This window comes from Eretmochelys imbricata, chromosome 26 (assembly GCF_965152235.1).
Source record: "Eretmochelys imbricata isolate rEreImb1 chromosome 26, rEreImb1.hap1, whole genome shotgun sequence".
Taxonomy (NCBI): domain Eukaryota; kingdom Metazoa; phylum Chordata; order Testudines; family Cheloniidae; genus Eretmochelys; species Eretmochelys imbricata.
The window spans coordinates 5,497,674-5,510,794 of NC_135597.1; the positions used below are offsets into that span (position 1 = coordinate 5,497,674).

At 56.2% G+C, this 13,121-nt stretch overlaps 1 protein-coding gene across 10 annotated transcripts in view; it reads left to right on the forward strand.

Moving 5' to 3' along the window:
• Nucleotides 1-12,191, forward strand: part of DMTN (dematin actin binding protein) — a 34,885-nt gene extending 22,694 nt beyond the window's left edge. For 8 of the 10 annotated variants that reach the window (XM_077805580.1, XM_077805578.1, XM_077805585.1 and 5 more), the window contains 10 exons: nucleotides 396-551; nucleotides 788-832; nucleotides 1,857-1,965; nucleotides 2,448-2,504; nucleotides 2,623-2,775; nucleotides 3,149-3,258; nucleotides 3,448-3,553; nucleotides 3,940-4,004; nucleotides 4,736-4,784; nucleotides 5,941-6,275. In XM_077805580.1, the coding sequence (XP_077661706.1) occupies nucleotides 396-551; nucleotides 788-832; nucleotides 1,857-1,965; nucleotides 2,448-2,504; nucleotides 2,623-2,775; nucleotides 3,149-3,258; nucleotides 3,448-3,553; nucleotides 3,940-4,004; nucleotides 4,736-4,784; nucleotides 5,941-6,260 (1,170 nt within the window). In that variant the 3' untranslated portion in view covers nucleotides 6,261-6,275. Of the gene's footprint in view, nucleotides 1-395; nucleotides 552-787; nucleotides 833-1,856; nucleotides 1,966-2,447; nucleotides 2,505-2,622; nucleotides 2,776-3,148; nucleotides 3,259-3,447; nucleotides 3,554-3,939; nucleotides 4,005-4,735; nucleotides 4,785-5,940; nucleotides 6,276-6,625; nucleotides 6,686-7,238; nucleotides 7,320-9,233 lie in introns of those variants that run through there. The other 2 variants (XM_077805587.1, XR_013344562.1) reach the window with 2 other exon arrangements.
• The last annotated feature ends 930 nt before the right edge of the window (nucleotides 12,192-13,121 follow it).

A 13,121-nucleotide genomic window follows, 5' to 3' on the forward strand; every position in this document is an offset into this window, starting at 1 on the left:
ATGGGAGTCAGGACTCGTGGGTCCTGTTCCCGGCTCTGGGAGAGGTGTACGGGTTAGTGTTTAGAGCAAGGGAACGCAGAACTCCTGGGTTCTCTTCCTCACTCTGGGAGAGAGTCTGGTCTAGTGCATAGAGTAAGAGAATGGGAGTCAGGTGTCCTGGATTCTAATCCAGGCTCTGACCTGCTGTGTGACCTTGGGCAATTCCCTTCCCCTTTTCTGTGCCTATGTTTCTCCATCTCTAAAATGAGGAGAACAATCCCTTCCCAATTCCCAGATGGGCTGTGAGACCTCAGCTCCAGGCAGGAAAGCATCGTGGACCCTGCCCTGCACTGGGAGAAGCTCAGACACCTGCTTGAGGCTTTTCTGGTTGAGAAGGAGCTTTTCCTCCTTCACAGGCCAGAATGGACAATGAGGTTCTGGGCTACAAGGACCTGGCGGCCATTCCCAAGGACAAGGCGATCCTGGACATCGAGCGCCCTGACTTAATGATCTATGAGCCCCATTTCACCTACTCCCTCATGGAGCACGTGGAGCTGCCGAGGAGCCGAGAGGTGAGGGTGTCTCGGTTGGGGCCTGGTCGCTCTGTGTTTGTCCCCTCTCTGCCAAACCCCCATCAATGGCTGAACCAATGTAAGCTCTGTGGGCAGCTCCCATCTGGCTAAGGGGAGATGCTTTCACCTTGCTGGGCTGCCGGACAGGAATGTACCAGAAATCTTTACTGCGTATCCCAGTGGTTGCAGGATGGGTCAAGTAAATGGCATCTGTCTCTCTCTGCTTCCTCCCACAGCGGTCCCTGTCCCCCAAATCCATCTCTCCTCCTCCTTCTCCAGAAGTGAGTACTCCCACACCTTGCCTCCTGCTTAGTTGTCTGCAGGCGTCGCTTGCTCACAGGCAACAGAAACCCACAGAGCCTGAGGTCCAACCAGCCTCCCCCATGATGCGCCTTGTATTCTAATCACTGTGCTCTCGCTCCTATCATGATCACTAGGGAGACTGCGGGGGGAGGGAGCCTCTGGGAGGGTCTACACTATGTGACCCGGGTTTGTGGACTTGCTGTTTCCAACCCCAGCCATGCTAACTTGTCCTACACTGCGAAGACCTTCTGACTCAGGTCTGCTGCTTGAGCTGTGTCCGCACTGCTCAGTGACAGGGCGTGGACTGGGACTCGGGCTCTGACCCACCCCGCAGTAGGGTCCTAGGAATGCAGACAGATTTGTGTGCGGATGGAAGGGGGCTTGGGCTCAAACAAGGGCTTAGTGGCTGGTGTAGACATCCCCCTGCAGAGGCTCTACCAGGGCAAGGCGTTACTGGGACAGGTGTCAGGATTGGTCCCTGACGCTGCCTGGCTGACAGATCAATGGATGAGTGGATCCATCTTTTCCAAAGGCTACTTCCCCACTGGCTCATCAAATGGCTCCTCCACTGTCCACACGCCGTGGCTCTGTCTTGAGCATCCGCACTACTGGCTGAGGTGAGATCAGCTAGTCCAGAAGCTCAGTGGAGTCAGAATCCAGGGGCTTAGGTTGCACTTGGACCCTGATTAAACAGGAGAGTTTTAGAGGCTGGATTAAACTAACGAGCCCTGTGAAAGATGTGGGAGATGGACAGCTGGACTTCCAGTATGCCTTGAGGCCAGCTTTGCCATGTCTCACCATTCCAAGCACTGTCAGTCTTTCCTGAGAGATCCGGGAGAGATTTCCCTCCCAAGGGGTGGGACTGAAATATTAGGTGCAGTCTGGGCTTGGCAGTTACGTCTCTGTCTGAGCAGGCAGCATGGGCCACTGTCAGAGACAGGCTGCATGGGGCGCTGGTCTGTCCCGGGGCAGCAGCTGCTCTGACACGGGCTCTGTTCACAGGTCATCCGGGACTGGATGGAAAACAAGTCCCTAGGAAGTGCCTCCCAGGCACCTAGTCGCCGGACCAGCAGCACAGCCCGGAGTGGAGTGCACCACTTCCACCGACCTGGTACGGCCCACACCCTGCCTGGGGCTCGCCAGGGCTCCCTGCATGGGTGCGAGGGCAGCAGGACCCCAACTTCAGGGCCACACACCTTCAGGGCCACCTGAAATCCTAACCAGAGACCCAAGACCAGACCCTGCAACCCCATCCTCCCTGCTCCTAATCGGGTGCCTTTCCCCCTCCACCAGCCTGAGTCAGGTGAGCCTGGAGCCAGCACCTGAACCCAGCTCGGGGACTGGGACCCACTTGTCCTTCCTCCCAGATCCCACCAGCATGGAGCAGGGTGAGCACTGTTCCGCATACCCAGAGAGCAGGGACAGCGGGAGGGCAAGCCTCCCCCACCAGTGGGCCCTACCTCCTCTAGGAGTGAGAAGGAAGCTCAGCTGTGGCTGCCCATTGGTGCCAGTGGTGGCGGTGGGGTTGGCTCACTGGGTTGCCCGCTCCGTCAGTGGCATTTCTCACCCTCCTCTTCCCCTCCCCTCCTCTAGAGACCAACACCATGGAGCTGAACATATACAAGAAGCCGCCGATCTACAGGCAGAGAGGTGAGCGCGGCTGCTTCCTCACCCCGGCCTTTGGGTGCTGGGTTGGGGCATTTGGGGGAGGGGGCGCAAGGCGACGAGGAAGCCAGGCCTCAATTTTCTGTCCCTCTGTCTATTTCAGAGCCCTCGACGGGAGCCCCACAGAGCAAGCACATGATAGAAGACCAGATAATTGAGTGCTCCAAGTTCCCCGCAGCCCAGGCCCCGGATCCCAATCAGCCAGCCAAGATCGAGACGGATTATTGGCCCTGCCCTCCCTCCCTGGCCGTCGTAGGTAGGTGATGGCAGAGTGTTTTACCTACAGGTGGGCGACTCTTATCAGACTCCCCCCCCCCCCAAGCTGAGCGGGGTCAGTACTGAGATGGCAGACCACCAAGGAAAGCTGAAGCGTTGATCTGAATCAGCATCGAGGCCCCATTATGGTGACTGAGGGGGCTGGGCAGATGGGACATACAGCCAGGGCCCTGACCTCTTGTGGTCATGAAAGATTCCCTGGCAATTTTGCTAGCCCAGGTGTTGGGGTGATGCATTCTGCCTCCCTAAATTTCCCCAGTGGGGAAAGGATCCAGCCTCCCTCTATCTCCCTGCCCCCTTGATTCAGAGTCTTGCTCTTGCCCCGCACCCTGATGCCCTCTTTGGGTCCCCAGAGAAGGAGTGGAGACAGCGAAAGGCCTCCAAGAAAGGCATGGAAGAAGAGGAGGATCTAACGGAGGAAATGACTAACCTGCGTGAACTGCAGAAAGAGGAGCTGAGTAAGGTAGGATGACCTTGGAAGTGCTGGGGCTCCAGGAGGGCTGAGTCCTGGACTGTGCTGGGACTAGAGGGGGCTCCAGCTTGGAGGATGCTGGGATTTGAGGGGGGGCTGCTCCTTGGAGTATGCTGGGGCTGGAGGGGGCTGCGTCCCGGCATTGAGTCCTACCTGACCCTGACTGCTCCTTCTCCTCAGGTCACCTCAAACCTCGGGAAGCTGATCCTGAAGGAGGAGATGGAGAAATCTCTCCCCATCCGGAGGAAAACCCGCTCACTTCCAGACCGAACGCCCTTCCACACCTGTGCGTGGGGCCAGGCAGTGTCCCAGACATGCCCTCCTCTCTTCTTCCCCCTCTCTGATGCTGAGATCCCCTCCCCAGTCGTTTCCTGCCATCCACGGGAGCAGCATCCATTTTAAGTCGATACCCTGACAAGTGACATTGTTTTGGTATCGTTCCAGGTGTTGGTTTTATTTAAATATTGATTGTTAGTGTCTGGGACTGAAGTAGCCCAGAACTCACCCCACAGCCAGTTCTCCTGGTCTGCTCCATGCAGCACCCTCTGCTAGGAGAGGCCGGGGCAGGAGTCACGGGGCGCTCCCCCCGGACCATCCCCTGCACTGCTTTGTACTAGGATTGCTGCAGGAACAATCAGCCCAGAGGTGATACTGGCTCTTGCTCTTTTTCAGCTCTGCACCTGGGGAATTCCAGATCCTCCACCCTTCCGGCCTATGGGAGAAGTACCCTCAGCAGGGTAAGGCACGGGGCGACTGCAGTTCCCCACTTCACCCTCCTCTTGCCTGCTGTGTCCTTGAGAGTGTGGTATTTTCCACATATTGTTCTTATCCGTTCAGATGATGTTCAGATCCAAATGGTGCCAAACAGAACCACGCCACCTTGGATCCAGCCTACGGTGCCCGAGTCTAGCCATGGCTGGGCTGTGTATCCCTGGGGGTAATGTCACAGGCTGGGACAGTCAGGAAGAGAGCTTGCTGGGAATTGAGAGACAAAGGCAATCAGCCAGTGAGAGCAGCTGACTCACAGCCCTGCTGGTGAGGGGACCCAGGGCCTTATGCCTTTGGGCCACTGGTTCAAATCTGGCCCACATCAGCAGCGATGGAGAGTCATTACTACTTTCTGGCTGTTCGGAGTCTTGTGTGAAATGAGTTTGTTGGGTCTCAGTCCAGCCCCAGTGGAACAGATCTCCTTGTCACCAAAACCACTCAGACTCCGCTCTTCCCCTTGAGCAAGGTGGAGGGCAAGGCGGAGAGCAATGCAGGGGGAATCTTGCTGGGTTGCCCCCTGGGATGCAGCTGCTCTGTGGGTGTAGAGGCCCCTCGTTCTTGGGGCTGTCAGCCTGGCCCTTCTCACCAGCTTCCAGCTGCTTCTTGCATCAGTCCAGGAGGCAGTTTCTATCCAAGCACCCTGCCCCTCTCAGAGGCACTGCTACCCTGGTAGCTGATGCTGTCTGATTTCCTTTTGCAGCTGCAGTCAGCGGAGTTCAGCCCAACCAGCAGTGAGAAGGGGAGCCCAGGTAAGAGAAGCATACGGCACAAGGGACTGGTGCAGGGGAGATGTGTGTCTGGTCTGGTCTGGTCTGGTCACTCAACCCAGAGATGCCGTTCAGAGTCATCAGCATCAAACTCTTGCTCATCTTAGCTGGGCCTGTCGGCCTGATGGGGGCGCTGTGTCACACGCCCCATGGGCCAGACCCCACAGCTGGTGTGAATCAGTGCAGCACCTGAGCACTAACGGAGATGCACGGTTTACACCAGCTAAAGGATTCCAGCTCATCCCTGCCCCCATCCCACTGCTGATGAGCTCTGGGCCTGGTGCTCTCTCTTCACCTCTTGCCCAGCCGCACAGGATGCTGGCAATAGCTGCCCCCACTCATTATCCTTGGGAGGAATGGATGGATTTGGTCTGGGTGGCCTCATGGCATCGGGGAGGGCTGGAGACCGAGTCCTGCCATTCCAGGGCACCAGTTTAAATTAGGCCTGGGATGGTAGCATGCAGGAGCCAGGAGCTGCCAGCTGTCGGGAGGCCCTTAGCTGCTGGGTCTCAGTCCCCTTCCCAGCTGCAGTGTCCACCTGGCAGCCCTAGCAGAGAGGCCAAGGGCTGGCTGGCCGGTGGGAACGCCTTCCCCCCTCACCCCTAAACATCGGGGCACAAGGCAGTTGCTGGGCAGGGAGTGGAGGAAGCCTACCCAGCCGCTGCCACGCTGTGCCTGTTCGGGGGCCTTCGCTCCCCGGCCTGTCCTGCACTGCTGGGATGGGCCATTACTCATGCCAGTGGGCGTCAACGCTCAGCCCCAGCAGCACAGCCTTTGCAGCCAGGCCCCAACTGGCCGTTGTCTGTTATCTTTGGATGCTGGGAATTCCAAAGCTTTGTGCAGCCCACAAAGGGTTAAATTGATACCTCTCCGCTCCCTGTAGACAGAGAAACCAGGCAAAATCCTCAGCTGGCGTAAGCTACATTGTATCTGTGGGCCAGATCCCCAGCTGGTGTAAAACCCACAATACTTCCATTGACCTCCTGCTGATTTCCACCAGATGAGGATCCGGCCCCTTGTTCTAAATGAGCTGGGACATACAGCCCCTGCGCCCACAGCTGTGGAGTTGGGGGGTGGGGATTCTAGCAGGACGGCTGGAACTGGGGTTCTCTGAGCCCCTTTTCTTTGTGTTTTGCAGGCCTGCAGGTAAGCGGTCGCCCTGCTGCTGAAGGGGAGACACTGGGAGCGGTGATGTATCTTGGGGGAGGCGGGGGAAGTGCCCCTCCCTTCCATTGCATGCTCAGCCTCTCCCAGCCCAGCTTGGCTGGCACCAGCTGCCAGGCAGACGGAGCTCAGTGGTGCAGGGCTGGAGTTGAGACTCAGACAGGACTACTGGGAAGGACAGGGACTGGAGCAGGGCAGCAGGGAAGGGAGGGGAGTGGCAGCACCAGAGAAGGAGAGAAGGGCAAACTGAGGAGACAGAGAACCCCAAAGAGGCAGGATGGGGATGGGAGGTAGGGGGAGAGGGAGACAGCAGAGGTGCAGGGGTTTAGGAGCTCAGGTGGGGGCAAGGAGACAGCAGAGATGTGGGGATTCAGGAGCTCAGGGTGTGGGAAACAGAGACAGGGATTTAGGAGCTTGGGTGGGGGCAGGGAGGCAGCAGAGTCACAGGGGTTTAGGAGCTCCGGGTGGGGAAGAGAGAAACAGCAGAGATGCAGGGGGTTAGGTGCTTGAGTGGGGGCAGAGTGCTACGCTCCCCAGTGCCTAGGCTGAAGCCCATCACCCTACTGTTTGTTAAGGTCCTTTCGGGGAGGTGGTGGGGACTCTGGCGTGGGAAGCCCTTTATGCCAGCCCAAGACTGACTGGGGGTTTGATGTCTGCAGAACGGCCAGCGGGGGAGGATGGACAGAGGGAACTCCCTGCCCAGCATGCTGGAACAGAAGGTAAGAGCCATGGCTGGGGGCTCTGCAGGCCCAGGTCCAGGGTCCAGGGTGGCCCAGCCATGGGCTGGGATGCTCACACATTTGCCTTGTTACCTGCTGCTGGCTGGCTGGTGCCTGTAGGTATGTGAGGTGGGGGACATGCCCCATTGCAGGCTGAGCTGGGGGGTGTGGAGTAGCAGACGTGCCCTACTGCAGGCTTTCTGTGGGTGGTGGAACATGCCCCATTGCAGGCTGAGCTGGGGGGTGTGGAGTAGCAGACGTGCCCTACTGCAGGCTTTCTGTGGATGGTGGAACATGCCCCATTGCAGGCTGAGCTGGGGGGTGTGGAGTAGCAGACGTGCCCTACTGCAGGCTTTCTGTGGGTGGTGGAACATGCCCCATTGCAGGCTGAGCTGGGGGGTGTGGAGTAGCAGACGTGCCCTACTGCAGGCTTTCTGTGGGTGGTGGAACATGCCCCATTGCAGGCTGAGCTGGGGGTGCAGGGTGAGAATGGGAACAGGGACGGGCATTTTAATGAACCCTTCTGTTTACCTGTGTTGTCCCTGGCTCTCAGATTTACCCCTATGAGGTGCTGATGGTGACGAACAGGGGTCGTGTGAAACTGCCTCCAGGAGTGGACAGAACAAGGCTAGAGGTGCGGATGGGGCATCTCGCTTGACCCTGCAGTGTCTGGGCCAAGGGGAGGGAGCGGGGCCAAGGAAACCACAGCTGACAGATCCCCGGGGCTCGGTGGGGGGATGGTTCAGGGTAAAACAGCTGGAGAAATACACAGAGGGGAAGGGAATGGGGAAGAGGGAGTTAATGCTTTGTGGCCCCTGGACTTGGAGCACCGCTTGCTGCCACCCCATCCCCGAGCTGCCCTCCCCGGTTGCCTCTCTCCTGCACGCCCACAAACAGCCCTAGGTATTTCATTCTCTTGTACCCATGCTAAAGGTGGAAGTTAATTCGATTAGAAAAGGAGGGAGCCAGGCTCTTGCCCCATGACGACATGGGGTGGGCACCTGCCACAGGGGCCCAGGCACAGCAGACTCCATGGCCAGCACCTAGAGTGGGCGCATGCATTGTGAGGTCAGGGACTCAGCTACCAGGGCGTGGGCAGCGTCTGCTGGAGCCCAGAGAGAAGCTCTGGCATTCAGGCCTGTTCTCCACACCATGTGGCAGTGGGTTAGCTGAAGGCATGATGTTAAACCGAGACGACTCTGGGCCTGTCGGCGCTGCAGTCAGAGGTGTGGCTGCAGCAGGCACAGATATCCCAGAGCTAGCTTTGATCTAGCTACGGTGGGTACCAACAGCAGTGAATCTGTGGCAGCATGGGCTGTACAAGCCCACGTCAGGCAAGCTAAACTGCTGTAACCAGTTTAAAGGCAAGAAAGAGAGTCTACACTGGGGTTTGCATTGGTTGAACTAAATCATTTTAAAACTGATTTATGTTAAACTGATGCAACTTCTGTGTGTAGACTCTAGACTCATGTCTAGTGTGAGGGTTTGTATTAGGACTGGATCGGAAACCGATTTTCCATCTTGTGAGAAATTCCATCATTTCAAAAAAAGACTGAGAAATTTTTTGGGAAACGAAATTCCAGTTTTTTGTTTGTTTTGCGTTGATCAAAATGTTTTGTTTCAATAAATTGGTTTCATTCTGATTTTGATTTTTAAAAATATTATATAAAATAAACAGTATTTGAAATGAAAAGTTGTTTAAAAATGGAAAATTGAATTTCCCCCAGCAAAACGCAGCGGTATCCGCACACGTGTGCTCACACACGTAGACTGATCTGGCACAAACACATCTACACACAAACTGACCTCACAGGTGCATACACACTGATCTGGCATTAAACCACAGGCACTGATCTGGGGCACGCACAGGCTGATCTGGGGCACGCACACGCTGATCTGGGGCACGCACAGGCTGATCTGGGGCACGCACACGCTGATCTGGGGCACGCACAGGCTGATCTGGGGCACGCACAGGCTGATCTGGGGCACGCACACGCTGATCTGGGGCACGCACAGGCTGATCTGGGGCACGCACAGGCTGATCTGGGGCACGCACACGCTGATCTGGGGCACGCACAGGCTGATCTGGGGCACGCACACGCTGATCTGGGGCACGCACAGGCTGATCTGGGGCACGCACAGGCTGATCTGGGGCACGCACACGCTGATCTGGGGCACGCACAGGCTGATCTGGGGCACGCACACGCTGATCTGGGGCACGCACAGGCTGATCTGGGGCACGCACAGGCTGATCTGGGGCACGCACACGCTGATCTGGGGCACGCACAGGCTGATCTGGGGCACGCACACGCTGATCTGGGGCACGCACAGGCTGATCTGGGGCACGCACAGGCTGATCTGGGGCACGCACACGCTGATCTGGGGCACGCACAGGCTGATCTGGGGCACGCACAGGCTGATCTGGGGCACGCACAGGCTGATCTGGGGCACGCACACACAGACACACACAGATTTTGTGTGCACACATGCACCAACACACAGACACACACTGACTGGTGCATAACACCCACTGTTTCTCTCCCTCCAGAGGCACCTGTCCCCAGAGGATTTCCTGCGTGTCTTCGAGATGTCCCTGGAGGAGTTCAGCAAGCTGGCCCTGTGGAAGCGGAACGAGCTGAAGAAGAAAGCTTTCCTGTTCTGAGCCTAGTGCCCAGCCTGAGCCAACCCTAGCCGTGATCTCAGTTAGTGTCAAACACAATCTCGCATCACAGCTGCTTTAGGGCTACTGAGCCAGTTTTAACACCTGCCTCCCCTCCCTGAAGCCCCTCAGGCACGTTGATCCCTCATTCCCAGTTTTGCCTCTCCCTGGGGGATATCGGAGAGCCCCTCCCTGCCCAAACCTTCCTCACATGCCCGGGGGGGCTGCTGGCAACACTGGTGGGCTACTCAGTCTGGGTCTAACCTCTTTTAATGGAGCCAGGGGAGGGAGAGTTGAACAAGTGGCGGGAGGAGCAAGCAAACCCTAGTCAGCCAAGGTCCCTGGGCTGGATGGTGTGTAGGGGCTTCTCGGGGGCAGGGCATCGGTGTCCCTCTTTGCCTGTTGGGGTCGCGGCTGGCTCAGGCAGGATGGGAGCCATAGCTACTGGAGGGGGCTCTGGCAGGGGCCCTGGCTTTGCTCCCCCGGCTCAGCTTGGGGAGTGGACAGGACAGGGACACACCATAGTGCTCGGTTGCTGGACGCATGTTGGTTTAGGTGTAAGGGAAGTCAGGGCTACTTCTACCTTGCTGCTGGGCCCTGACTGGCTCCCTTGCTTAAGGACCCTGCTCCCAGCCTTACTGCTCCTCTCGGGGCCAGCCTCCCTCCCTGTCCACACTGGGCAGGGCACATGTATACATCTGCATAGCTGTAACCCTGATGGGGCTGCCGGGTGTCGCCATGGCTGTGTTTCTGAGTGGCCGGTCAGCAATGGGGTTGTCATTTGCCTACAGTAGGCTCCAAAGAGCCACGATTTTCATTAGCAGCCACTCCCCATGGACCCACCCACAGTTGGGGCCCCGTCCTTGTAATCAAGCAACCCTTGGTGGAACTGGGAGGGGGCACAAGAATTTCTCGCTGGAGAGAACTGGAGAATCAGAACCAACCCTTCTGAGGTCACCTCTGTCTCGCTCTCGCTCGCTCCTGGCCGCCCCTTCCTCTCCCCACTCCCACCACCCCTCCCTCTAAATTCAATCCCTAGGTGGACATGACCGAGCATCTCCCAAGTTCTCAACCCAATGGCCCAGGCTCTCAAACCGCAGGGCTCCCCATTAAGGCTACAGCCCCCATACCCCACCCCTTGCAGCTGCCTTTGGGGGAGGGTTGCTCTCAGCTCCATCATTTCAGACCTTAGTAGCTGATGATTTTGCTCCTGCCCCTTTGCAGAGCCTCAGTCAAAGCCCCGTGGCCGCCCTGCCAAGCCCAAGGCTCTTCCCCAGGTTTGGCAGAGGAGTTTGCCTGGGCAATGAGAGACTCAGGGCTCGAGGCTGGAGCCTGGAGGCAGCTCATCATGTTCTCTCCAGCCTGGCATGTAATCTCTGGCAGCCATCCCACGCTGTCCCCCTCAGGCTTCCCGGCTAGGATTTCCCCCTCTCCGTGTACCCCATGGGGCAGCAATAACACTCTACTGTGGAAACCACACCGTTGGTATACTGCCACAATCTGCAGGCTGTCTCCTGGTGACACAGCAGGTGATGTCCGACTCTGGCTTCCCCGCCGCAGTGCATAACCAACCAGGGCTCAGACAAGCCAGCTCTCTCTATGCCCAAGGATGGAATTTCCTCAGGTAGTGACAATATTTTAGAGCTTGTGCGGGTGAGGGGATGCCTGTGTCGATGCTAGGTGAAGGAGCAGAGAGGATGCCAAGGCAGGAGACTCTGGGCAGCTGCATCAGTAGCTAGGAAGCCAGGCCCTGCGCAGTGACCAGCAGAGACTGATGTGGTGCCGATCCCTTGTGGACCCCGGCCTCATCGCCAGGCCCTGGAGTTTGGAAATAATCACCCAAGATTGCTCTGCAGCCTGCACACAACACGCCCCCACCCCCCGGCCCCCAAACCCATACCCCCCACGCTTCAGAGCTGCCTGCAAGGAGCAGTGTGTCCTGGAAAGGGCAGGAAACTTACCAGTATCCTGGGGGGTTGTTCCACGCTATGCTTCTTGTTTGCCAGAGGGCGAGCACAGCTTCCAGCCCAGCTGCACTCCCCACCTCAGAGCCACCTCTGAGATCTCTCAACCAAGCAAAGAGTAAAAAGCTGAGAGACTCCCCCTTCCAGACAGTGCATTGATCAAAGGGGATCCAATAAGCCTATGTTTGGGTCAACTGGCCTGTCTCAGGCAGAGCCTTACCCAGCGGGCCAGGAGCATTACAGAGGGGTGAGCCACGCTTTTCTCTGAAAGGTCGGGTGTTGGCAGGATATTGGCCTGGCAGCCCACTCCTGCACATTGAAGTCTGTGGGAGCTCCCTATGTAGGGCACATGCAGGACAGTCCAGTGGTCTGATCACCCATCCCATCTGGGCTACAGCACCTTACATGCCTCCAGGAACAAACCCAAGGAGCTAACAATTTCCTTTGCTTTGGGGTCTTTTTAAAAGTCAAAATAACCAGCGGTCAAATAGGGGAACTGGCCCCTCAGAGCCAAACGATTTCCTGGGCTGCTGCTCCTTTCAGTCCCCCTGCTGGGTCCTTTTTCTACTGTGCACCACATCTGCTCCCCAGCGCTGGCCTGAGACCCACTCCCTCACGCTTTCCCTTTCCGTTTCCAATCACTGCCCCACCACTACACTCTGTCAGGATGTAAAGAATGTAATTTATTGGGAAACCCCTGGCCCATACTTGCCTTTCACTGCTACTTATACAACATATCTATAAATATATATATATAAATATGAATTTTTTTTCTGATTTGAATACAGTGATGCCCCTTTCTCTGTTTATTTTTGCTGGTGTCGGAGATTCCATGTGAGAGTGATTTTTTGCTTATAATTAAAGGTGAAATGGCTTTATTCAACACCCACCTCTGCTGATTTTCATTCCTGTTTTCTTTAGAGTGGGATTAAATATCATTCTGCACCTTCCAGACAAGGACTGCAAAGCAGTTTGCAGGCCTTAAGAAATTCAGCCTCACCCACCCAAGAGGGGATATTTGTAATTCAGTGTTACAGGTTGGGAAAGCGAGGTCCGAAGAGGAGGGACTTGCCCAAGATGACGCAGTGTCAGAGTCAGGGATTGCACCCAGGAGTCTGGACTGCTCATTTTTTCTGTTCTGGCCACTAAACTTTATTTAGCTCCATGAGCTAGGAATAAAAACCCAGGAGTCCCTGATTCCTAGTCTACTGCTCTAAGCACTAGGAAACACTCCCTCTTAGGCCGCTGACCCCCTAGGCTTGAGAGCCAGAACTGCAGTCCAAGCCATAACATCCACGCTGCTATTTTTAGCATGCTAGCTCAAGCCCCATTAGTGCAAGTTTGTCTAACCGGGCTGGAAGGCTGGCTCCCAGCTGCAGTGCAGACACACCAGAAGTGTCCAGTTTTTAATAGGTTTCAGAGTAACAGCCGTGTTAGTCTGTATTCGCAAAAAGAAAAGGAGGACTTGTGGTTCCTTAGAGACTAACCAATTTATTTGAGCATAAACTTTCGTGAGCTACAGCTCACTTCATCGGATGCATACTGTGGAAAATACAGAAGATGTTTTTATACAAACAAACACCCATTTTTTCATGGTTTGTGTGTATAAAAACATCTTCTGTATTTTCCACACTATGCGTCCGATGAAGTGAGCTGTAGCTCACGAAAGCTTATGCTCAAATAAATTGGTTAGTCTCTAAGGTGCCACAAGTACTCCTTTTCAGTTTTTAATTCTGATCCCTTGCCATTTTCAGTGTTTCCCATTTGGATGCACTTCCCAGCCGTTAGCAAGTTAAGTCTCACAACTTGTTCC